This window comes from Oratosquilla oratoria, chromosome 22 (genome assembly GCF_046742065.1).
Source record: "Oratosquilla oratoria isolate Oo_2021 chromosome 22, ASM4674206v1, whole genome shotgun sequence".
Classification (NCBI taxonomy): Eukaryota; Metazoa; Arthropoda; class Malacostraca; order Stomatopoda; family Squillidae; genus Oratosquilla; species Oratosquilla oratoria.
The window spans coordinates 47687511-47714399 of NC_134798.1; the positions used below are offsets into that span (position 1 = coordinate 47687511).

Sequence of the window (26889 nt, forward strand, 5' to 3'; positions counted from 1 at the left end):
ACTCCTTCTACCTCTGCCTCCCACACATTTTTTACTAATATTTCTTCACTCATTCTTTCCATGTGTCCAAACCATCCCAATACTCTTTCATCACCCCTATCTCCCAACTCCCTTTCCACACCCACTCTCCTCACCTCCTCGTTTCTCACTCTACCCAACCTAGTAACCCCTATCATACTTCTCAGACACCTCATCTCAGACACATTCAAACGCCTCCTCTCTTATGTCCCATGTTTCTTCCCCATACATTGCTGTCGACAGTCACTCCATACAATCTGCTCTTAGCATCCATTCCCAAATGTCTATTTCTCATCACATTTTTAATCTCCCAAGGCATTTCCTTGCTTCTTTCAATCTACATTCTACCTCCACCTTGCTTTTTTTGGTATCCAAAGACAGCACTGCAGAACCAACATGCACACAGGTAAGCAAAAACATGAAAAAATATTCAGGGAGATATTTCGGTTCACAACCATGTCGTCCATCCACATATCTTGCCTGTTGTTAGAGATATTTAAGGAGTCGACTCTATTCTGAAAAGACGACGAAAAACTCTCAATGTCGCTGAAAATGGTTTCACTATAGGACGTTTGGGTTAGTATACATAATGACGCCATAAGAACCGATACTAAGATATTGTTAGCAGTCAATGAATGTCTTCGTAAAAGTCAGTCTAATAGTACTTTTTATATAAGATATTTGTTTTAAACATGGTTCTCGTGAATATATATAACATCGCATAAGAAAAAATGCAAAGTTGTACCAGGTCGTTCTAGTTACTCTTTAATTTATAATGTAAATATGTCAAGGGTGATGCAGACAAGGCCATCATAATAAGAGAACAGGGCAGAACTCGCAGTAATTGGTTTGAATTGGACAATTTTATATTTAAGTGGAAATATGTAAAAACTGTTTTACCAGTAGAGTGGTTGACGAATGGAATAGTAACGAGGTAGTAAGCGCAGAAACTATAAATTGTTGTAAGAGAAAGTTAAATAGATTTATGGATGGGAATGATAGATGGTAACAGACATGGACTGCCTAGTGTAGACCTTATAGTCTCTTGCAGTCTCCTTTATTCTCATGTTCTTATGGTACCGCTGAATGGCAAGTGTCCTACTGGCATGCTACACGTAGAAAATGTGCGAGAAAATGTGTGTAAAAAAATATCAATTAAACATCTATGACAATTAATCAGAACTTTCGACTAATACCCGGGTTGTAATTACATTAAACAAGAATAGCAATCTTGAGCTACGATCAATAAAGTGACAGATTGAATATTTGAAAAAATCTGCTAATACGCTGTATTTCAACATGTTTCTAGCTGACTTCATGAGCGCTGTTGATCTGCTGAACACCTATAGAATATCACTTATTGATTTAGAAAAAAAAACGTAATGATAGCAGGTTGAAATAAAAGTCAACTTATTTAGATTTAGAAAAAAATCTAATGTATCGTCCAAATAATCCCGACAAGTAAATACATTCTACTATGAAAGCGAGTTTGCGCTATTTTATGAGGATTAAAAACAATCACCACTATGGCAACGCTACGTTACAATTCGGCGGGTTGTGGAACCAGTTGAAGGGGTTTGAGAAACAAAGTTAAGCTTGAGAAGTGCTGGAAATATTTTTGATATATTCCCAAATATTCATCATGACTCTTCCAAACATTGATAGCAGTTCAACAGCTGATGATTCTGGAGATGAACTCGTAAGATAAACGTAGCCCAAGAGTGTGTTATGTGCTATTGATGCAAAGACTTGGGAGATGGAAATAACATTGAGATTACCGTATTGTTATACTTTAAGTTGTAAATGAAATCATTACATATTAAGTATTTTTGGACTTCGTATGGAATAGTTGTGACATGTTTTCTGTGTTGATAAGGAGGACACCAAGAATTAGATATATTTCCCCTGTGAAATGGCCGATTGTTTTGGTAAACAATGCACGAATTACGAATTTACAAAATCGATCATCACCCAAATGCATTGTGAATTGTCGTTATATTTATTTAAAAGATGCAGTATCATGGTGCATTTCCACACTTTTTCTGTAGTTGCTTTTCTTATATTACGGTCTTGTGTTGAACTGTTGTATTTTTGTTTCATTTTAACAGGGTTTATTTTTTGTGCATCGGTATTTAATTGCATATTTCTGGTTGTGGAAACTGTCAGATAGGTCATGAATAATAACCTCTTGTCTCTGCCAAACTTTGAAACCTGACCGACAAATGAAGACGGTACCTGTACCTCTGTGACCCTCCTCTTCCCCAAGGCCAAGTACATTTACAGAACGCTGAAAGAAAAGATATGTATGTATATACCAGAGGCCCTTTACTCCTTAGAAGTAAATAGGTGAAATCAAACACACCCTTATATCATTCACATTAAGATCCATTCAATGGGTAAAGGCAGTGAAGCTTAGTATTTTGACCGCAGAGCCTGACAGCTGAAGTTGATTTACTTCCTACACTCTACAGTTACATTATATGGCAAACCCTTCTCCTTGTCCACTTAATAATGTAAGGAGTAGAAGAGACCAATCTTTAGACCATGTCATTCTTTAATCGATCCACAGTCTCCCTCTTCACCCAGTCTATCCATCACATCCATCATCTTTTCAAGCATACTGTGTCCATTTCTGTTCTCCACACACATTTTGCTTGTTACACCTTGTTCATTCTTTCTTTTTGCCCAAACACTCTGGGAATTTTTTTAGAAGTGCACACCTACATGGTATAACATTAGAATATAAAATACTAATTTTGTAAATTATAATACATGAATGGAATAAATATTTTTCTTGGGAGAAATCAATATCAGAAAACACTGCTAAAAGCTATACATAAATGAACAAAGTCACATCAACTCCTTAAGATGCCTTCTTTGTTTTGATAGATTCAGAGGTCGGAGACAACCCTGATGACTTCTAGAATTATAGGTACTGCATTACTAAATGCAGGTTAGGTTAGGTTAGCATACACAAGGTTATCATATTTTAATTTCTTCAGCCTCTGCCTCTGCCAAAACAAAGATGGTGTCTCAACCAACTGGAGCAGCTATGTTTGTTTGTTTCTAGCTTTTAGCAACCTTTTCTATTATTAATTTCTGCCAAGAATAACATATATTACATTGATGTTCAATGATTTACAAAATTTACCACTTCTAAAAATTTACCACTGTCTGAATGCTGATATATCCTAGCTCTTATTTCACCACCATTCTCTACCTCACCTCTACATTTCTCACTCTTTTCATTTTCCACACATTTTGCTTGTCTCACCTTGTTCATTCTTTTTGCCCAAACTGTCTGAATGCTGATCTGTCCTAGCTGACAGCTCTTATTTCACCCCCCATTCTCTGCCTCACCTCTACATTCCTCACTCATTCCATTTTTGTAATGCCTGTCATTTTCCTAAATACTTCACCTCATTAATATTATTTTTTTTCTTTGGATTCATCTCCAAATACCTATTTCTTATAACACTTCATTCTACAAAGACAATTACTTGATTCCTTTACTCAGTAATTCACTACATCACACCATCAATGTAGGTCTTGTCTCTAAGATCAGGAACCACAATTCTCAACTTTAGGACATTTTATCACTTAAAAGGAGTGAATGGCCAGTGTTCTTAGTTCCAAAGTTATGACAAATACTTAATGCAAACTCAGTCTATGCTAATAACTGCATTGAATCAAAGCACCAGGCCACCTCATAGCCCATCCCATCTTAGCACCTTGTAGATTAAGGGCCATCTGGAGCTTTCCACCACACTGTGGGGGTTAAAGGCAGTGCAGCAAAACAGCTCCACAACAGGGCCCGACAGCTGAATCTAATTTATCCCCATTGCTTCATTGTAGAACAATCTTTTCACTTCGTCCATGTAAGTGAATACAAAGTAGGGGATGAAAAAAAATCCTTTGGGGCACTTTTACCTTATCCATTCACAGCCATTCTTCATTCTCATCAATCTCTTGTCCTTACCCTTCCCTGGTCAGCAAATGTTCCCCATTTACCCAGGGCCTGCTTCACCCTATCCATCCAACCCATTCCCAGTTTTCTCATCAAGTTCTCTCCATTGACCTCTGCCTTCCACACTTTTTTTTGCAGGTCTTTCTTCATTCTTTCAGTGTGCCCAGACCATCCCCTTGTTCAATGGCAGTGGGTAAAGGTGGCAGCACATTAGGATAGTATGCTATTTGCTTTTGCTACTTCATTGAGTTGAAATATCTTTGGTTACAATATTCTAAACTTCTGTACAAACAACTCGATATTGTGTCACATTCGTTTAGGTTTAACTTCTCTTATAGTTTATCATTTAGCTTCTCACTATGTGATGCAAGAGTAATTTGACATTTGGAATTTTAAAAACAAAAGATTATAACTGAAGGTGTTTCTACGCAAAACAGCATGCCATCAAGATATGCCTAATGTGCTGTCACCTTAAGAGTGTTTTCTTTTCATGGATTTGGAAAAGGTGTGTGACAGGATTAATTAAAGCATTGCTAGGGTTGTGTAAAGTAATTGTGGTTGTTCAAAATTTAATTGGATGAGGGAGGTAAATGTTAGTACTCAGTATGGGTAGTTGGTGAGTGAGAGTGTAGGGAAGTGTGACGTGAGCCAGATGTTTTCTGATGACATTGCACTAATGGCTGAGTCTGAGGGTAACCTGATGTAGTTGGTGGTGGAGTTTGAATTTGTGAGAGAAGAAATTTGTGATTAAATGTTGGCAAAAATGTGATAAGATGTACAAGCAGTGATAATGGTGGTGGGTTGGAGGTGAGTTGAAAGGGCGAGAGGTTATAGGACGTGGAGAGTTTTAAGTACTTAGGTCATGTGGTGATGATTTACAGAATAAAAGTGATGAGTAGTCTTGGAGGAATGAAAATTGTAACAAGAAATTGGTATCGGGGGAGGGATGCAAATAGAAGGTTGAATGAGGAATTGATTGCTCCCACAGCACTCTATATAATGGAGACTTAAAATCTGAAGGAGGCAGAAAGGAAGATTTCCAACCTAAGTTAAAGTGTTTGAGAAGTATGGAAGGTTTTACAAGGATGGATAGACTGAGACATGTAGGGGTGAGGCAGAGAGTGGAGCTAGATAGAGAGCTATCAGGTTGGGCAGATAAGAGTGCTGATGTGGTTTGGGCTTATGAAAGGAACAAGTGTGGGAAAATTAGCAAAAAGAGTGTGGAATGTGGAAAGAGTGAACTTGAGAGGAAAACCAAGAATGTGGCAGATTGAAAGAGTAACCTAGGTATTGGAAGCAAGAAGAATGTCCGTCAGGCAAGGAAGAGAGAGTGCAAAAAATTTGTACATATATACATACATATACCAAGGCTTTTTCCCCCTTCCAAGGGAGGTAGCCAAAAAGGGAAAGGCATAAAAACACTCCCACCCATTTCATCCCCAAACACACTCCACACCCCTCCCACCCTTCCTCTCATCTGAGCACCTCCTGGATGACGGGTCATCCCTGCACCCTGCCCACCGCCCTGGGTCAGAAGCAGTGTTGCAAGACACAGTACATCCACAGCAAGGCCGCTTCATTTAATCGGCGACCCCCCCTCTCCGTCCCCCTTTGCATATAAGGAGAGGACGGGGAGAAATCCCTTCGGGCTGCGTCAAAATTTACTCACACATACTACCCCACCCCCCACCCCCCCGACCATTCCTCCTCATGCAGTCACAACATCATCCATATACAACCATTCTCCACTCACCTCTGTCTTCCGTCCTCTCCCTTCCTTCCTCAACAGACATTCCCCTCTTCCCCAAAGCCCCCTTCACCCCATCCATCCACCTCATCCTAGGACGTCCCCTCATGTTCATTCCCTCCACATCTGCCTTCCATACCTCTTTTACTAGTCTTTTTTCACTCATTCTTTCCATGTGTCCAAACCATCCTAATATTCTTTCATCAACCCTCTCTCCCAAATCCTTTTTCACCCCTGTTCTCCTCCTCACCTCCTCATTTCTCACTCTATCTAGCCTAGTAACCCCCACCATACTTCTCAGACACCTCATCTCAAACACATTCAAACTCCTTCTCTCTTCTTCTCTTATGTTCCACGTTTCTGCCCCATACAGTGCTGTTGGCACAATCACTCCTTCATACAGTCTCCTCTTCGCATCCATTCCCAAATGTAAATGAAGAAATTGTGGCATGAAGAGATGTTCTTGTCTGCTCCAAGTGGATGAGGAGGTGGGGATAGGTCACAATGTAATGAAGTACTATGGATAAACTAGCTCATAGTTGTGCCTTGCTGTGGAAGCACTGTCTTACTGCATTGCCTTTGACCTGAATGGTGTAGCAGGGAACAGGGATGACCCTTTATCCACAAGGTGAGATGGGAGGGTGAACAAGCTTTGTATGGATGTAGGTGGATGCATGCTTTGACTTTGCAACCACCCTTGTAAGGGGAGAAAATCCTTTTGGTATGTGCATGTGTGTGTGTGGAGTGGAATGGATGAGGAAGGATCACCATATAGTTAAGTGGTGGGGATAAACAAGCTCCAACTGTGATGAATATGAAGATTTGAGCCTTTGGAAACACCATAATTGTTGGGTTAAAGATTTTGTTGGTTCAGAAGTCCATTCTTGATTTGATTTTGGTGGTATTTTATTAAACATAATGATTGATCACTTTTTCCAGTTTGCCTGCTTCATGATGGCAGTGATGAAATTGATTGCTATAGTAATGGTTTGCAAGATAAAGGAAGTGATTTGGTCATCACGAAAGATGTATGGTGGAGAAGATTTGAGCCTGTGAATACTAAAATAATATTAATGTTGCAGCCACGGATTACAGCCATAGTTGGTGTTGGCATTGTCTTTTCCATTTAGCATTGTTTAGAATTGGGCAATAAGAACCCTTTAAAGTTAACTTTGTAAATTTTTAAAAGTATGTTAGGTTTTGCATAGCATATTTCAACATAGGTTAATGCATTAGGATGCCCAATTTATTTTCTAGTACGTAAACTATGAAGTATACTGTATACACAATATTCAAGGATATATGATTGTATATACATTTACCTCTATGACTGTAATAAGTGTTACGTAGTTTTCAATCTATGCATGGAAATTAGTATGCAGGATTACATAAACATTCATGTATAATCACAATATAAAGTAAATCTCTCCCACGGTATATGCATCATCATGTTATGCAAATTCATATCCATGCAGCAAACTTATTTATGCCAAGAATAATTTTTATGAGTAAAAATTTTTCTTTCCCAGTTATTAAATGTGTACAGTGGAATGTGCAGTGGTCATACACAGTGAGTATAGTATTAGCTGCAAGTCTAGAATTCTTGTCAATCAAGTTCCATTACAGTCTCTAGATATCTTGCTGATTTTGGAACCATTGCACTAACCTAATAAACTTTTTGATAAAAAAAATCAATCTGTTGCCACTTACAGGAGACCACAACCCTCAGGAAATGAAACATAATTTCTGGCTCAGCCTCTTAAGTCACTCAGTGAAAAGATTGCTGTCCGAAGTGAGTGAGTAAAGGACAGTGAAGTACTAGGTGTTTTGTGTTTCCTGTATATTGGGCATTTGGTGTCAGTTGTTAGGACAAATCTATCTTGGTGTTTACGGAATGACAGTAATCAGAACACAAGTGTGCCAGTGTCATTTTTGTCTGTCTTTGGAATGGTTTCTCAGATGGGTTGATTTCCAAGGGAATTTGGTGGATTATGGAATTTGAAGGTCATGTAAGGTGTACTTGTTTATTTATGTGTACATGCATGTATGTACCTTTGTATATATTTATTGTGAAATATTCACCCATAGTGTTCAGAAAGGGAGCTATGATAAGGGGGTTCTGTGTAAGGGGTAAGTTGGTTTGATTTTTTATTGCATACCGTAGTATTGCTACTTTTTTATATGTATATATATTTAGTGAAAATATAGGGTATTTGCATTTGAAATGGGAAACTTTGGATGGTTAGATGTAGGAAGATGTTAAGTGTTTAGGTATATATTGTCCTTTAGTGAACATTTAATTGAGGAAGTTAATCATGATGTACGCATGTTGATGTCAGTAATTGCTCGTGAAAGGCAGCATGTGATGAGATCCTATGTCACATATACTATATGAAGGACCCTATTACCCACATGATGCAATCTGCAGTTTCAAAATACTGGTCATGCAGTCACTTTGCAAGAATTTAGCCCTTGTCCTCATCTGTGTAAATTGTCACCTGAAGAAGACTTGTCAAAATTTGGTGAATAAAATTGTTATTACTGCACCTTGCCAACCTTAGTTTCCATGTTGGTAGTATTCAGTATCTGATGTATGCAAATGGTTTAAAAGGATTAATTTTTCATTTAATTGTTTGATTGAAACTTTAATTTACTACTGTAGACAGAATGTGGTGTCATTTTATGTTAGCATGGTTATTTGTTATTGTTCCATTTTTATTTATTTATTTTTTTCCTCCCATAAATTTATTGATGGTGTATGAAGAACTAAAACTACTAAGTGTCATTCATCAAGAAAAAGTTGTTGAAGTCATTATCACAGAATTACTAGAAATATACACAGTAGGCTATTTCATTAAATTTAAGCTTGAGAAAAAGGTTCATATGCTAAAAGCAACAAGTAATTGGCAAAGGTTTTATTGTTATGAAAGCTAATGTCAACATAAAAGTAGACATTAATTATTATATGTTCATAATTTTTTGTTTTAAAATACTCTTACTTTATTTTTTTCTTGTTCTTACTTTCATTTGAATATGTAATCCTCATGTTTGGAGTCCATCAATTGAATTGCATTGGTTTAGCAAAATTTATTTTGTACTACAACTAGCATATCTTACAGTGGACTTGGCAGTTTTTATTTTTGGTCAGGTCAGAACTACTTCCCATTTGTTGATGTTAGACAGGAGCCTATAATATGTTCTCATATTGTTTTATTAAAATTTCACACAAGTAGGCCAATGGTTGAGAATTCCACAGTGTCTCCCGGAGAGTCCCAGTAACAGGGACAGCCTTCTTTTGGTGATTGAATAGATATTTGTGAACATGTATGACCTTATGTCATTGTGTGGTCCATATTCCCACTATAATTCAAATTCAGAATTGGTCATTTTGTGTCACAAGAAACCTGTATATCTATCAGTTATGTAATACCTCAATCCTAGGCCTTTCAGATCAGTGACTGTCAAAACACTGAATGGAAATCATTGCTGATCGCTGTTGGAAGTCAATAAGATGGCTGAGTTGTCAAATCAAAGTGACACTGATTCTGACTTAGATGTTAGTGATAATGAAGAACTCTATGATGATGCATCAGATAGTGCACAGGACTCCTGTGATGAATTTAGCAGCAGTGAGAGCAATGCGGAGCATCAAGTGGTTGGACCAAGCACACGTGGTGGCACCCTGCGTTCCTCCACAAGGGGGGTAAGGGATGCTTGCTTCTTGCTCACGATTGCTAGTTAGTAATTGGAACTGGGTTGCTGGCGAATCATTTGCTCCTGAGTTAAATGACATTGGTGATTCTTTAACTCAGGCATAAACCCATCCCAAGTAGTGTACATTAATTGGCAACTTCAGAAAATTTGTATTTTATAAAACTTGATAACATCTTGGTGCCATAATCAAAGGTACCTTCATCTTTCATGCCTTCACAAAGAAGCATTTTATTTGACTATTTTGTAAGGCTGAATTATATTTTGATATATATATTTATGCATATATATAAATATATATACTAAGTATCATTATGATGCACAATATACATTTCTAACTTCCACTTATGCTCCGAGGAATGGCTTTCCAAAAGTAATGAATACCTAAAAGGTTATGTGGTAAATGAACCATTGTATCCATTCAGTTGGAAAATGGGAAATAAATTGCTGTAATGGCCAGAAGTGGCATGGACATCATGATGAGCCAGTTACTCTGCATCCAAGGCTGTGGATGTTTGCACCTACGGCTTATCTGCATTGTAGGGTGACCCTTGTTTATATCTGGCAAGGATGTGTTCTCCCTTTGCCTTCATCCTCAGAGTTCTTGATTTTTCATTTTTTTAGTTTATAATTTTCTTTGTTGGGAATTCTTATTTCAAAAACAAAATTAGTTATTTTTATCAACAGTTAAATTGAAATAGCTTTTTTATGGTTTTGTATCATGGAAACTTGTTATATGATATATTTGACAAAATTTTGGCTGCATATTCTCATAAGTTTTCTTATTACAGCTGTCAGAGGTCAGTGAGTAAGTAGAAAGTGAAGATGAATGAAGTAGCTGTTTGTGATGAATTTGCACAGTAGATATTCAATAGTGGTGTGTTGTAGCCTTTGTTCATGTGATTTACTTTTGTTATATTTCATGTTCCAGTTAACATTAGATTATTGTATTTAGCAAAGGAGTTTGAGCCCAGATTGGGACAATTCACTCCCTTAGGATGAAATGTAGCATAAGCCATAACAAAAACCTGAAATATACCACCATAGAGAGTGGTTAAGGAGCACTTAGTAGCTACCTTTTGAAAAGGAAAAGATGTATTATAATGGTATCTTGAAATGGTAACATTTAAAACTAGTTTACAAGCAGGGCTAGGATTCATTGTACAGATTCTGTTGTAAGTGATAGATATCTTTGAGAGGCTGGGTTCATCCCTTTGATTCATAAAATTGTAGCTGTGATGTCAGCCACAACTGAATCTGTACAGCGCACCTTGGTGGTTTGTGGTTGTGGTTGTTAAAAAGTAGAAGATCTTTCTATTCCACTTGAGTATTTTACACTCCATGATGAACATAGACAAGTCATCCATCTTAGTGTGCTTTATTTACCTTGATAAGAGGATTATTGCAAAAGAAGTTGAGAAACAACTAGACCATAATTATCAAGCTTATTGGATTTTTTCTAGGATGATACTTCCAGTGTTGGAAGTGGGTCAACAGCAGAAAATTCTCGTAGTGGCACCCCAACACAGCGACGCAAAGGAAAAAGTAAGCGAGGACGCAAGAAGGCTGTGCCACCTCTAAAAATGGGATACAAGTTCATGTAGGTTTTGTTTCGAGGCTCATTGTAAATACCCTAATTCTAGCCTCGGTGACATAGTGAATTATTGATAGCCTTCATAGTAGTTTGTCATACTGTATATGTGGGAGATTCTTACTCTAAAACTGTAGATGGGCAGTATCAAGTCAGACCTGTTTATTTGACGTGAAATAGCTTATTAGTTTTAACCTCTTCAATACAAATCAAATTCTTGCACACAGCATTGGATGCCTGATGTACAATGATTCAATGATGCATCACAATATTCGCATATAAAGTTACTTCTTATTTACTTGTTCTTTCACTCTGAGTAATGATAAACACAGAAAATGAGATCAAGCCAGTTCACAGAATTTAGGGGTTTCTCAACTATATCTACAAAATAAATATAATCAGGATGCCAATGCCGGCATCTGCATATACCCACTTGCGTATCATGACACCTACTTAGGCGTCATGGTATGGAAGAGGTTAAAGCTTTTCACATATACCCTATCATACATCTTCAAAACCTATCAACTCTCACTTCCATCAGTGACAGACAGTCTCTGGACCAGGCCTTATATTTTCACCTTTATTTCCTCTACCTTCACACATTAAGAGAGCTACCAGCTATTGATTAACCCCCACTTCTTCTATAAGCTGGTGACATAGAAACTGTCCCTTATTAATACAACACATACAGTAGTCCAAAATTTCCTCCTAAGGAGATCTATTGGAGGGCCCAAAGATTGTCTGCACCCATTGTGGGGGCTACAATGAAGCAACAATTATTGTTATATATTCACTATTCATGTTATTTTAAGACATTTCCTTGATTTGCAATGACTTGAATATTAGATGTATGATTTCTTACATTGCCTTTGTTCTTGGTGTTTTTAAATTTTTGTTATGGCTCCTTATTGGAGCATTCTGAATATGTGTTGTGCTTATGTGATGGTTGTTTGTATGTTGGACTTCGAAAGTAATGCATTGTGAAAAGAGGTTATGGTATACTTATTCTCATATGTCTCCATGCTATTATATCCTCTCATCCTTGCTAACACTATTATCATTTTCTTTGTTTCCAGGCACCCTTAAATACTTTCCGTTTGTAGTCGGTCTTCACCATCTTCTCCTTCCTACATACACTGAAAGATCCCCTGTAATAAGGGGGGTTGCTGAGTCAAACCCACCCTTCACATGTCATTAACACATTCAAAACCCTATTTGTTATTTCTTCCATCTCAATTCCATGTGGATGAATGGTTATTCCAAAACAATACAACAAGACTTAGCAATTCCACAGTAGGGCCTGACAGCCAAAGTTGATTTACACTCACTGCTTCATCACATGGTAACCCCCCCCTCATCCACTCATTAAGCACACAATGTGCAAGAACAAATCCCTTTCTGTCACGTTAACCTCTTCAATATGAGTCAAATATTTGTGCACATCAGGTTGCCTGATGTATGATGATGCTTCACAATACACGTTACAAAATATAAAGTTTTGCTGTTCCGCTCTTCTTTTTCATCCTGAATAAGTATAACATCACAGAAAATGTAATTATGTCTGTTCACAGAATGCAAGGGAATCTCAGCTACAGCTACAAAATAAATATAATCAGGAAGCTGATGGTGACATCCTCGTATACTCCACTCGCAGCTCATGATACATACATAGGCATGATTGTATTCAAGAGGTTAAAGCCATATCTATGTACAACAACTCTATTCACATGTATCTCTTTCCCTCTACCTTCCTTGCTCAACACCCATTCCTCTTGTACTCAGTGTCTTTTTCAGCTCATCCATCCACCTCTTCTCAGTGTTCTCCCCAAGTTTGCTCCATGTATCTGTGCCTTCCACACACTTTTTGCCTGTATTTCTTCACTTCTATCCTTTTTGATAGTCTTACTTTGCTCTACCACTTTCTTCATTCGTATCACTGTTATATTTATTATGTTTTATATATTCAGGTGCATTTATATTTCCATTGCGATGTACAGATGATGCAGTCCACTTTAGTCTTGTTTATTACTTTGGAGACGTATGTATAGAGTTCATTCACATATTGACTATATACATAATATATCTAGGGTGTAAATTGAAGTTAATAACTCGCCAAATATAAGAATATAGTTTCAATAGAAATTATAGGTGTTGAATTGGAAAGTACAAAGCAATTGATCTTGGGTTGATGATACTTTATTTACAGGTGTTATTTGAAGGAAGACCATGGGCAGCCTATTTTTGGAGTCCAGTTCAACCAGCACTTGAGGGAAGGACAACCATTGGTGTTTGCAACAGCAGGAAATAATAGAATTTCTGTTTATGAATGTATTGAAGATGGAAGTGTCAAACTACTACAGTGTTACTGTGACCCAGATGTGAGTAGGAGCACTTTTCATTTTTATAACATCACATTCCCATATTGGAGTTTCCCTTAGTTTTTTTTCTGTCTACCATAGTGTAATCAAGTAGATATATCATTGTCTTTACTTATTTTAGTATATTTGTGTGTCAGTTCAAAAAAGAATGTTTAACAAATAATCCTAGCAAAGTACTTCCCTTCCACAAAGTCTCTAATCTTTGCATATATGTCCCCATCTGTTTGCCACTAAGTCTCATTGTACCCTTTCCATCTCATCAATTAACTCCTAATTTATTCATTTTATTTATTTATTTATTTATTTATTATTATTTTTTATCATCTTGTATGCTATTCCTACCCATGACATTCCTCTTTCCCTGGTTTATACATATCCAGCCTGTCGAAGGAAACATCATGTGGAGATGGAACCTTTGTTAGTTCAACATTTTGCTTGTAGGTACAAGCAAAACTTCCATACTAATTAAGGCTCCATCCTCACATAGTCTTTCTTTTGTCTGACTTGTTGACAAATGCCAATTCCCACAGTCATTAACTTTTTACTTTTGATTTTCATTCTTGCCCAAGATTTTTATCCCACTGTCCTGTGATTAGATGTTCCCATATTCCTTCTGCCATCACAATAACAGCTCTTTTCTCCCTCCCATTTCCACTCCTGTTTAGAAAACTTCCAAGTTTTCCCAGTCATCCATTTTTACATTCCCTTTACCACTGTCATTATCCTTGTATCCAATTTCTACTTATTGTAACATTATTTTTGTTATTGTACTTTCAGAGTGATGAAAACTTTTACACTGTGGCATGGAGCTATGACACAGAAACAGGAAGACCCATTGTGGCTGCCGCAGGGTCAAGGGGCGTCATTCGGATATTTTCTTTGGCTACCATGCAGTGCGTCAAACACTTCATAGGTGAGACATAATGGTAGTAGTAGCAGCCCCAGTCTCCCACTTCCTGCAGGGGCTGTAGAGCCAGTCATCATGTGAGGATAGGTAGGTGACCCAAATTGAAATGATAATACAAATTGGTCACAGGTGAAGCCATGGATATGTTGAATTTCATACTGTAGCTTCAGCCCCACCACAAGTTCATTGGATGTCTTGTTTCCCCTTTCTATTTTTGGGAATGTTAAAGAAAGACACATCAGTAGCCTTAAACCCTTCTACCTCTAAGCTGAGGAAAACCATCTGGCACTGACCGGAATACATATATCAAAAGGCCCTCTCCCTCTTACAAAGGGAGCTAAGTCAAGACAACAACAATCACCCATCCCACACTAACCCAACAGCCTTTTCTTTTCCCTTCTAAATTACCTCCTTGTGGGTGAAGGGTTATTTGTCCCCGCCCCGCAGGTCAGAAGCAATGTAGTAAGACATAGCACCTTCACAGTAATGTTTGACACCTGAAGCTAGTTTGCTCCAACCATTTCATTACATGGTGACCCTCATCCACTTCAGAAATTACAGGGCAATCAAATAATCGGTGGATCTAGGCCTTTCTTGCAGGAGACCAATAGCTCCCAGATGACTGGTAACAGCAACAGAATAGACAAGAAAATTTCCTTTTGTGCTCCATCGGTTTCTCAGTCATTCACAACCATACTGTACACATAATTGTATGTTTGCCATCTTTTCCCTGCTTGACAGATATTCCTCTTTACCTCATCCATACATCACATTCTAAGTCTTTTCCAGAAGTTCATTCAACCTCTACTACACACATGCACATAAGAAATAAAACTGAGTTTAGTACCCAATGTCAGTTCTTACTTTTATATATATATATATATATATATATATATATATATATAATATGAGTGTGTAACTTTTTGCCATGGAAGCATTGTAATTTTTTCCTGAAACTGGGGGTTCCATGGAACACACTGAAAACGACTAATCAGTTGGAAATGAGGTTGAGTGGATGTAAAGTGGAGAAAGAAGAGGAAGGAGGGAGGCATAGGATTGCTTAGAGTTGAAAAAGATACAGTAAGTATAGCTATAAAGCATGCTGACAGGAAACCTATTGATCCATAATGAGGCATGGTTTGAAAAATAAATGAAATTGAGTTACTAAAGTACAGAATTTGCAGGTCATGGAAATGCTATAAATGAGCTCAAGTTTCATCCAAGAGACCCAAATTTGCTGCTGTCGGTGAGTAAAGACCATGCCCTACGCCTGTGGAACATACGGACAGATATCTTGGTGGCGACCTTTGGAGGAGTAGAGGCTCATCGTGATGAAGTATTAAGTGCAGTAAGTTATATAGATTGTACTTATATTTTTTGTGTGTTGTATGTTTATGTTCTTCCACGTTTACTCTGTGAGATATTTGATTTTGTAGTCCAGGAGATTTACTCTACAAAATGAGATTTTCTGAAGTTTTCATTATTCAAATCACATAGGGCAGTTTTGGATGAGGGGTATATTGTATTTTTGTGTGATGAATGCATCAAGGGCAGTTTTTATTTTATGACCAGGATTATTCTGTGGTGATATCATGGTGCATGGTGATCAGAATACAGTTGTGCCAACATGATTCTTGCTTCTCAGAGGAAATATTTTTCTAGAGTGGTTTGGTTGATTAGGAAGTTGCACGGTTTGTTTTGTAGACCAAGTATGTAAATGTTTTTGTTTGGATGTGTTGAGTTGTGCATATTGTCGAGGGTAGGTGTTTGAATATTCTGCTAAATTATAAATGGAGACTTGAGTGGTTTGAGGTAAAGGTGGGGCTGCATCAGGACTGTATCATGTTATGGCTGTTCAATGTGTACACAAATAGGATGATGCAGAAAGTAAATACAAGGGTAATGGGCAAGGGACTGAATATGGTTGAAGAAAATGGAGAGAAGTGGGAGGTGAGCCAGTTGTTGTTCTCTAACGACACTGCACCTGTGGCAGTTAATGATAAAGTTTGGGAAGGTATGTGATAGGAGAAAGTTGAAGGTAAATGTGGGTAAAAGTAAGGTGATGAGATGTACAAGGGGAGAGGATGGCAGCGAGTTGGAAGTAAGTCGTAAAGGAGAGAAGCTGGAGGAGGTGGATAATTTTAGCTATTTGGGGTTGCTTGTAGTAGGAAACAGGAGTGGAGGTAATTTGTAGATTGAGAGAAGCAAGTCGGGGGATTAAAGCCTTGAGGATTAAGTTTCATGATAAATAGGAATCTGGGAATGGATGCAAAAAAGAGAATATATGAAGGAGTGATTCTGCTTACAACACTGTATGGGGCACAGACTTGGAATTTAAGAGAAAATGAGAGAAGTTTAAATGCGTTTGAGATATCTGAGAAGTATGATAGGGGTTACAAGGTTGGATACATACATATACCAAAGGCTTTTCCCCCCTTACACGGGGGGTAGCCAAAAAGAAAAAGGCATAGAAACCACTCCCACCTATTCCATTTCCTACATATTCCACTCCCCCCCCACCCTCCTCCTTCCCTCTTATCTTGGCACCTCCCAGATGAATGGTCATCCCTACATCCTGTCCACTGCCCTGGGTCAGAAGCAGTGTCGCAAGACACAGCACATCCACAGCAAGGCCGCTTCAGAACTTCGGCGACCCACCCTTTCCGTCCCCTCTTGCAGAAAAGGAGAAGACAGGGAGAAATCCCTTCGGGCTGTGTCAAATTTTTTCTCGTACATACTTCCTCACCCCCCATCTCCCACCCACTCCCCCTCATGCATCACAGCATCATCCATACACAATCCTTCTCCATTCACCCCTATCTTATGTCCTCTCCCGTCCTTCCTCCACAGACATTCCTCTCTTTTGTAATTCCCCTTTCACCCCATCCATCCATCTCATGCTAAGACACCCCCTCATATTCACTCCTTCCACCTCTGCCTTCCACACTTCTTTTACTAATCTTTCTTCACTCACTCTTTCCATGTGTCCAAACCATCCCAATACTCTTTCATCAACCCCATCTCCCAGCTCCCTTTCCACCCCTGTTCTCCTCACCTGGATAGAGTGAGAAATAAGAAGGTAAGGGCAGATAGGGCTGATGAAAGAGTATTAGAATGGTTTGGACACAAGGAAAAAAAGATGAGTAAAAGATGTGTGGAAGGTAGAGGTGGATGGAGTGAACTTCAGGGGACAACAAAGGATGAGATGGATGGATGGGGTGAAAGGGGCTTTGAGGAAGAGGGAAATATCTGTTCAGCAAGGGAGAAAGCAAGAGATAGGAGTAAGTGGGGAATGGCTGTGTATAAATAATACTTTGATGCAAGGAAGGGAGAGGATGAGTGGGGGGAGTAGGGAGTGGTTGTATGTGGATGATATTTTGATGCAGCCCAAATTGATTTCTCCCTGTCTTCTCTATTTTCCACATGAGGGGACAGAAAGTGGGAGGTCACTGATTAAGTGAAGTGGCCTTGCTGGGGATGTACTGTCTTGCTGCATTGGTTCTGACACAGGGCACTGGGCAGGAGTCAGGGATGATCCCTCATCCACGAGGAGCTAAGACGAGAGGGAAGCAAGGGAGGTGGATGGGAGTGGGTACTTGCCTTTTGACTTGGCTACCTCCCTTATAGAGGGGTAGATGTTGATAATAAAGATGAAGTAATTATAGGCTTAACCATTTGTTTTCTTCTTCACTTTGCACTTCCTTCCATCTCCTTATCACTCTTGTTTTTTCAGCATGTAACTGAAATTCATCCTATCCATTTTTATTGATAGGACATTGATGTCGAGGGCTCTAGCATTGTTACTTGTGGCATGGACCATTCATTGAAGATCTGGAAACTGGACAATACCAAGATGCAGAAAGCCATAACTGAATCTTACACCTTTGTGGCCAGTCGGTCAGTAAGACCCTTTCCCACAGTACAACAGCACTATCCAGATTTTTCAACCAGAGATATTCACCGAAATTATGTTGATTGCGTCAAGTGGCTGGGAAAATTTATCCTTTCAAAAGTAAGAGTAACTGCAGTAAACTTGTTTTTTGGAAATATTGTTTACTCTAGCAAACTTGTAATTTTTAAGAAATAATGTTTATGTAAAGACTGACTTATTTCCATTACTTTTCCAGAGTTGTGAAAATACAATTGTATGCTGGAAACCTGGCTTGCTTAATCAGACAGAATTGAAACCAAATGAAAGTAATGTAACAATCATACACAAATTTGATTATAAGGAATGTGAAATTTGGTTCATGAGATTTGCCTTGGATTTCTGGCAAAAGGTAAGACCTTTAACATGTTAATAGTAGATTTAAGTAAAATATTTTGAATAAAATCAGTTGGCCCCTGTATGTGAATGTGTTGAGGAATTATGAATTCAGCTGCTTGAAGATATAGAATAAAAAGAACATGGGGGGTGGGGATGGGGGATGAGGTAGTATGTGTGAGCAAAATTTGACGCAGCCCAAAGGGATTTTTCACTGTCTTCTCCTTTTCTGCATGGGGGGACGGAGAGGGGGGGTCGCCGATTTAATGAAGCGGCCTTGCTGTGGATGTGCTGTGTCTTGTGACACTGCTTCTGACCCAGGGCAGTGGACAAGGTGCAGGGATGACCTGTCATCCAGGAGGTGCTAAGATAAGAGGGAGGGTGGAGGGGGTGTGGAGTGTATTTAGGGATGGAATGGGTGGGAATGATTTTATGCCTTTTCCTTTTTGGCTACCTCCCTTGTAAGGGGGAAAAAGCCTTGGTATATGTATATGTATGTATGTAAGTTAGAACAGCACAGATATTTTTGGTAATCTATGGTATCAAAGAGGAGGGAGGGAGGAATGAATGAAAATTATCATCAAAGAACACTTGGTGTAATTGCAGGATTTTAGGTACTAACAGTGTCCTGGATGTAATAATCATTGTTGCTGAGTGTCACTGACTGGAAATCCACATCCCCATAGTGGCTGTCAGTAGTCATTAGACCCCAAAATAGATTTCTGTGAAAAGAAACTTTGGACTGTTGTCCATGTTTGTGTGGGATGGTTTCTATGTCACATCTGAAAGTAGTAGATACAGGGGAACAGTTGCTAGTTGTCAGCTCTCCTTGCATGAAAAGATGGAGGAAATATAGTTGAAGTTGATAGATTATGGATGGGAGGGAGTGTATGCTTTGACTGGCTACCTTACTTATAAGGGGGATGGTGATAATGATGACATTACCTAGGCTGTCCAACCAAGCATTCCCATGTCCCTAAGGAACACCATAGCTGAAATGATGTTCTTCCATAAATCCCTTATAGAGTATATGTTGCATAGTTGGCATGTATAATTGTGTACAATATAGTCTTCCATATTGTGTTGAATAGTATGGGGTGAAGTGTTGTGTCCTGGACAGATATCCACAATGCATTAATCCATCCACCTCAGGTAATTTAAAAAGGGCTGGATGGTGGCCATACAGGTACCCATCATAGGACCAGTTGTTGATGAAGTATGAAATGTTAGATGAAAGTGATATTGGAAAAAATATATATATATTTAAGGTTGAAACTGGTAAAGTAGGTGAAGGGGTTAAAATGTGATTGGTATAGTGGCTGTTGTAGGAAATATGGAACTGCTTTCAAAACTTGACCCAGGTCTAGAAAAAGCACTTGACAAGGTACCTCACAATGTACTTTTGTGGAATTTGGAGCATATTTGATTATGTGGAGGTAAGTCTAAGTGAGTAAAGGGTTTCCTGGAAGACTGGTACATGAGAACATCAGTGAAGGATGAGATGTCATGATGGAGGGCAGTGAATGGTGAAGACTCATGAGTGCCAGTCCTGGCCCATGTGATGTTCTTGATATATGTAAGTAAAATGATGGAAGGGACAACAAGGTACACTAGCAAGTTTTCAGATAATGCAAGAATGAGAAAAATGAAAGATGATAGAGACTTAATTGTTACAAAATCTAGATAGTATATATGCCAAGAACCAATTTTGAAAAGTAAGCATCAATGCCAAAAAAAAAAAATGCAAATTACAAGAAATGAGTGAAAGCTTAGAGATCAACAATGAATTAACTTGGCCAGACTGCGGTGCAGTCACCACCCAGCACTTCTAAGCTACCAGAAGAGGCTGGATGACCGCATTGTGAACAGCTGCCCAGGATGTAACACTTCACCCCATACCATACAACACATAATGGAAGACTGCATTATACACAATCATGCACGCAAACAACACAACATACGCTCTATAAAGGATTTGTGGGAAAACCCAGTTTCGGCTATGGCATTCCTTGGGGAGACGGGACTGCTCGGACAGACAGTCTAGGGAACGACAACAACAACAACAACAACAATGAATTTTACATCCCAGCTTCTCATGGATATATGGATATCAGTGTTTCCCCACTGCTCATATTGTGTGTTTAAAGGTGAAGGAAATACAGATGAAGTAAAAGATATCTTGGGATCAGTCTGAAGATAGAGTGTCAGTCCTAAGTGCACCTCCAAATGGAAATGAAGTTGACCAGGTTTGAAGATGTGCAACAGAAAAATGAATGACAATCTTGCAAGTACCTATTGTCAGTCCCTTGAGAGAATACAGAGAGCAGTAACCAAATTAGTTTGCAGCCTGGCCGACAATATGTAGAGATATAAAGTACTGGACCAGCAATCATTGAAAGAAAGAAGAGAATGAGGTAACTTAATACTAGTGTTCAGGTCATGAAAGGGAATAGATAAAACTGACTGAGATGATCTCTTGGTCTGGGAAGAGTCACAAGGTCATGGGAACAAATTGAAAAGATGAATGGCAACAGAATGTCAAAAAACAGTGTTCTATACAGGTACATCAACTTGGAAAGTATAGTTGATGTAGCCTAGGCTAAAACCATACTTCCAGTCAAATTAGGGATGATAGTTGGGAAAAAGAGATAAGTATAGGTCCTTTCCTGTATATTACAATTAGGAAAAAAATGAAAGTGTATTTGAAAGCTATTAAAAAATGCAGCTTTCCATACAGATGCAATGGTTATGGAACAAAATGGAAGAAACAATACAGTTAGACAGCACAGATGAATTTAAAACTTACGTTTGACCCGTGAAACCAGAGGGTGGACCCCATGAGTGTAGCTCTCATCCTGTAAATGAAAATTACCATTTTTTCACTTTCAGATCACACAGTTGAAATACATTCATGCATTTAAGGATGTGCTATTACTCCTTGGCAGGTATTGGCTGTTGGTAACCAGATGGGCCGTGTATATGTGTGGGACTTGGATGTTGCAGATCCTACTCTAGCCCGGTGCTCAACCCTAATGCATCACAAATGTAATGCACCCATACGACAGACAGCCTTTTCCCGCAATGGCAATATCCTCATTACTGTTTGTGATGATGCCACCATATGGCGCTGGGATAGGGTAGATTAGTATTTTAAGTTCAGTGAAATGTGATATTGTGATAGTTTATGTGCAATTTGCACATTACTGTAATAGTACAACTAAAGGATTGGATGCTATACTTTGAATTGAAAAAGAAAGCTTCAGTCTTGACTGAATACATGAGTTGTAACCAGGTTGTAGCCTTGTGTTGCAGTGGTGTAGATATTGCTCCTGCTGCTAGGATCGGATATTTAAGTAACGGAGCAACTTGGGAGCCAATCTTTGACTCATGAGATTAAGAACTGATGCTAAGTGCACAAACTTAGACTCTAGGCATTTTGTACTAAGAAAGACATTTGTATGTATTATGTAACAATGAAGTGATTTGTTTCACAGAAGGTGTGAGAATAAGATATAGGGGTTTAGTTATCATTTCTGGAGATCTGATTTGATACTTGCTAGCATGTTTCATGCATCCATAACCTAAAAAATATTGGGGATATAGAAAATATAATTAAGATCATTTGACACTAATGCTTGTTCAACAGGGTCTTCAGGCATTGGTAAATTTTCACACTGTCATCGCTGTTAGTTATGTGCAGTTTAAAAATACTCTAGTTTGAAGCATTAGTCATTACAAAATTCCAAGAAACTTAGAAATTAGAACTAAGTGATAAATCTTTAAAAGGTTTATTCCATCCCAGTTAAAAAAAAAAATTGTATTTATTCAGTTGTAGTTAGCTGATTTAAGAATATCTTTTTTAAGGATAAACATGTTTTTGTAAGAAATAACTAAATGGTTAAAATTTGTGTAAACATGACTTTTCATATCCACCAAAATATTGTCATTTTGAATGCAAGATTGGCTCTTGGAAGATAATTAAACACAACTCACAACCCTACCATCTACAATCCTCCCCTTGCCTAATGCCCAACCAAAAACAGGAAAACAAATAGCACAATATGTAGAAAGTGTCACCCATGTATTCTCTCCACCTCAAAAACACCAAAACAGCCCCTTCTCAAACACATTAGACATTTTATTCCCTATCCTTTTTACCCAAGTGGAACTTGAGGTCCAAACTGAAATACACCCCATCCCTGCACCAATCCCACATCCCAGATCCACAGAAACACATACATACATATACCAAAGGCTTTTTCCTCCTTACATGGGGGGGTAGCCAAAAAGAAAAAGGCATAGAAAATCACTCCCACCCATTTCATTTCCCATATATTCCACTCCCCTCCACCCTCCTCCCTCCCTCCCATCTTGGCACCTCCTGAATGATGGGTCATCCCTGCATCCTGTCACAGAAACACCCTGAACAAAAATCAAAGACCTATACGACTCCGAGACCCAAGCTCACCACCCATCATATCCTAGTCTCTTTGACCTCCTGATGCCCCCTAGATCCAAATGGAATGAATCAATCTTAAGTTACTGGTTCATAGAATACTCGTACAAATCCCCTCTTTATACCCAAGGATCTTAAAGGAAATGAAAAATGAAATTGTTGTTCCATTAGTAATTATTTTCAAGAAATCCATCATATCTGGAGATGTCCCAAGAGAATGTAAGCTAGCTAATGTTACTCCCATATCAAAAAAAGTGACAAAAAGAAACCAAATAACTACAGGCCTATAAGCTTGACTTCAATCGTAGGAAAAATGATGGAAACTATCATGAGAGATGCTATTGAACATCATTTAGAAAGTAACTGATAAATGATAGCCATCATGGATTCAGACAGAAACATTCTTGCATGACTAACTTACTTGAATTCTACAACACAGTCTTCTCGAATTATGACAAAAGAAACAATATAGATTTAATATATCTCCTTCCACCTCTGCCTTCCACACCTCTTGCTAATCTTTCTTCACTCATTCTTTCCATGTGTCCAAACAATCCCAATACTCTTTCATCAACCCTATCTCCCAACTCCCTTTCCACCTCCATTCTCCTCCTCACCTCCTTGTTTCTCACACTATCCAGCCTAGTAACCCCTACCATATTTCTCGGGCATTTCATCTCGAACACATTTAAACCCCTCCTCTCTTAAGTTCCATGTTTCTGTCCCATACTGCTATCATCACAATCACTCCTTCATACAATATCCTCTTGGCATCCATTCCCAAATGTCTATTTCTCATTCCACTTTTTTAATCCCCCAAGGCATTTACTTGCTTATCTCAGTCTATATTGATATACATACATATAGTACATACACACTGGAAATTAATGCAGCCAAACTCTTATTACATGACCCACTTACCATCTGGAGTATCCCCCTTCAGAAATTATTATTTGAGAAATGCTATCCAGTTTTCTTTCACACATAACCCCCCTACCCCTACTCTCTTGAGAGAATTTGAATACTAGACATCCCCTTGGGGAGACACCTATCACAACACCACTTCTCACAACTTGTCTGTTCATAACACCAAGCACCCCCTTTCACTTTCATACTCTTGTACCTCTGTAGACCTATCTCTACACCTGACCTTGACTGAATGATTTGAAATACCAAGCCTGCACCATAACAACCATTTCCCTCATCTCCTTAGACACCTCACAAGTCTCACCTCCATCACCCTGATGATCCCACTCTCATGCAAATCATCCAGTTAGTACTGTATATCCCCAAAACAATATAAAACTTCTCAACAGTCAGCTCATCTGTAACCTCTTATTCACTTAATATCAACAGCCACCTTTTTTATTCTAATGATTTCATTATCCCTCATGAAAAATTTATTGTACCATAGCTTATTGGGCAGGTGAACGTTTTTAACCAGGTGCCTAGTGCTCGTTATGAATTCCCTTTAGAGTTCTTGCCATTCTTTTCACCTTCTCTCAAAGAAGTGGGTTGCAAAATCTCAAAGCAGAACTTGAGGATAAGACAATGAAAGAGGAGCATCAACTGCTGCCCCACCACCTCCACATAGTACTTCCTAGGTTCATTTCCTACCTAAGATTTAAGTGTGAATTACCACGAGTCACAACACATGTGGCAATACTGTATTGAGATGGGACATCATAGTTCAACAGCTGCTTCTACAACTGAGTAGCCCTCTTCAGTATCCATCCTGATTACTCCTCATGGGTTACTGCTTTTTATAACCTTCGATATCAGCATGATGTTATCCTCAAGGATAAGCTGATGAATGGTTCACAATGAAATACAGGACAATATAATACAAATTCACATTCATTTTATTCCATGGTGCCATTGTGATCTTTGAATTTTGTGTGATATTGACTCCAAGAATAAGAATGCTGGTGAATTAAGGACAATGAAATATGTTTTGACCCTGCCTACCTGTCCAGCTGGCAAATCTAGGACAGTTCGTATATGAGTAATAGATGTACAGTTTCTATGCGAGCACCATATGGGTTAGGTACCCATCACCAAGTTCAGTTTTTACAGGAATTCATCTGGGTCTTGAGGAAGAGCCGTTGACAGGGCAATCTCCTGCCGCCTTGTGAATGTGACAACTTCCTCCACTCTGTTTCTGTTACGCTGCCACTCCTCCCTTGAAATATCATGGAGAGTCTCTTCCAGCCATGTGGAAAGGTGTTTCTGCAGAGCATCTTCTCTTGCATCAATCAATGCTAAATGGCGGTCATGGATCTTGGCCAGGACTGCACTGAGTGTATCACCTCCCTCAAACACCTAGAATGGAGTAAACTTGAGTTAATGCGTAAGCTATTTTGAAATGCATAATTTGTGATCATTAGAGTTATGATTACATGCTATGAAAGGAATACATTGGAATAAAACATTCAGACACATGTATGGAAGTAAAAGAAAGATTAAAAGTATTGAACAAGGACAGTATCAGTGAGATAGAGCACTGTGGAAGTAGATGGTACCATAAGAAAGCATTTCTCTTGAAAGAAGTCCACATGTGACTGAGTAACCACAACATTTTTTTTTAATACAAGCACCCGGACCTGGCTTCGCCAGGTGTGCTTAGCTTATGGCGTAGCTCGCTTCGCTCGCTCTTCATTAGAGTACATATAATTTTTGCTATTTCGTAACATATTACAAAGGAGTCTTCAAAATCTCCCGAAGGAGTCTCTAGTCTCCAGAAGTAGTCGTCAAAGTCTCCCGACGTCAAATTCTCCCGTCGTGTGTCTCTTTCTTTCTCGTTAGGTCAATCATAAAGGCAATACATTTTTTTAATCGTTTATGTTATGTCACATAGGACCCGCGGAAATTCCACGGTTATTCAACTTTGAAGTATTACGAAGGAGTCTTCAAAATCTCCTAAAGGAGCCTTCAGTCTCCAAAAGGAGTCGTCAAAGTCTCCCGACGGTGTCGTCAAATTCTCTCGCTCTTTCTCTCTCTCTCTCCTTCTCTTTTTCGTTAGGTCAATTATAAAGGCAAAAAAGATTTTTGAATCGTTTATGTCATGTCACAATAAACATTTATAGACGTTTGAATACTGTTTATTTATTTGTGTATTTATTTATTTATCTCCTTATTTTCGTGAAGTTCTGTTAGGAGCTCAGAAAGCAACGCGACATGACGTCACACGTTAAGCTTTGAATAAATGGAAATTCCACGGGATTTACGAAAGAGTCTTCAAAATCTCCCGAGGGAGTCTTCAGTCTCCAAAAGGAGTCGTCAAAGTCTACTGACGTTGTCGTCAAATTCTCCCCTCGTCTCTCTTTCTCGTTAGGTCAATCATAAAGGCAATAAAATTTCGGAAGGTGGTCATAAAAACGCCAGGAAATTTTCAAAACTGAAAAACTTCATTTTTTTATGTATATAGATTCTCTTGGCAATATTTCGTAAAGATTCTCTTAGCAATATTTCGTAAAGATTCCCTTGGTAATATTTCGTAAAGATTTTCTTGTTAACATTTGGTAAAGATTCTCTTGGCAGTATTTCGTAAATATTTTCTCATTAATATTTCGTAAAGATTCTTTTGTCAGAATTCCGTAAAGATTCTCTTTTTCTTGTTAGCACCACTCTCTTTTTCCATGGTAATATTAGTGTTTCCGGTGATGACTCATTTCCGGGTTGGGCCTTCCGTAGGAGGTTGGAAGGTTTAGAGAGAAATATTTTTTTATGTTAGTGAAGTGGAGATTCTCTTGGCAATATTTCGTAAAGATTCTCTTAGCAACATTTGGTAAAGATTCTCTTGGCAATATTTCGTAAATATTTTCTCATTAATATTTCGTAAAGATTCTTT

General features: G+C 38.5%; 2 protein-coding genes across 6 annotated transcripts in view; one reads left to right on the forward strand and one right to left on the reverse strand.

The window, feature by feature from the left end:
• Window positions 1–1528: 1528 nt before the first annotated feature.
• Window positions 1529–22497, forward strand: LOC143037534 (polycomb protein EED-like). Of its 5 annotated transcripts, none has more exons than XM_076205915.1 (9): window positions 1529–1607; window positions 9174–9435; window positions 10907–11043; window positions 13241–13412; window positions 14190–14325; window positions 15504–15667; window positions 18092–18331; window positions 18447–18599; window positions 21529–22497. In XM_076205915.1, the coding sequence occupies exons 2-9, from the start codon at window positions 9244–9246 to the stop codon at window positions 21727–21729; spliced, it is 1395 nt and encodes a 464-aa protein (XP_076062030.1). In that variant the 5' UTR covers window positions 1529–1607; window positions 9174–9243; the 3' UTR covers window positions 21730–22497. The 5 variants fall into 5 exon arrangements, with proteins under 5 accessions (XP_076062030.1, XP_076062032.1, XP_076062029.1 ...); XM_076205914.1 differs by having other exon boundaries at window positions 1575–1717; XM_076205916.1 differs by having other exon boundaries at window positions 1591–1717; window positions 9183–9435.
• A 2298-nt stretch (window positions 22498–24795) lies between these two features.
• The window catches only part of LOC143037373 (dynein regulatory complex subunit 3-like), a 36804-nt gene continuing 34710 nt past the window's right edge, over window positions 24796–26889 (reverse strand). Inside the window, exon 10 of the mRNA XM_076205511.1 lies at window positions 24796–25361. Within this exon, the coding sequence (XP_076061626.1) occupies window positions 25110–25361 (252 nt within the window). The 3' untranslated portion in view covers window positions 24796–25109. The remainder of the gene's footprint in view (window positions 25362–26889) is intronic.

Coding starts and splice junctions, on each gene's coding strand:
- LOC143037534 (XM_076205915.1), top strand. CDS start 9,244: ATGGCTGAGTTGTCAAATCAAAGTGACACTGATTCTGACTTAGATGTT. Junction 11,044..13,240: donor AAAATGGGATACAAGTTCAT/GTAGGTTTTGTT, acceptor CTTTATTTACAG/GTGTTATTTGAAGGAAGACC. Junction 15,668..18,091: donor GTGATGAAGTATTAAGTGCA/GTAAGTTATATA, acceptor TTTTATTGATAG/GACATTGATGTCGAGGGCTC.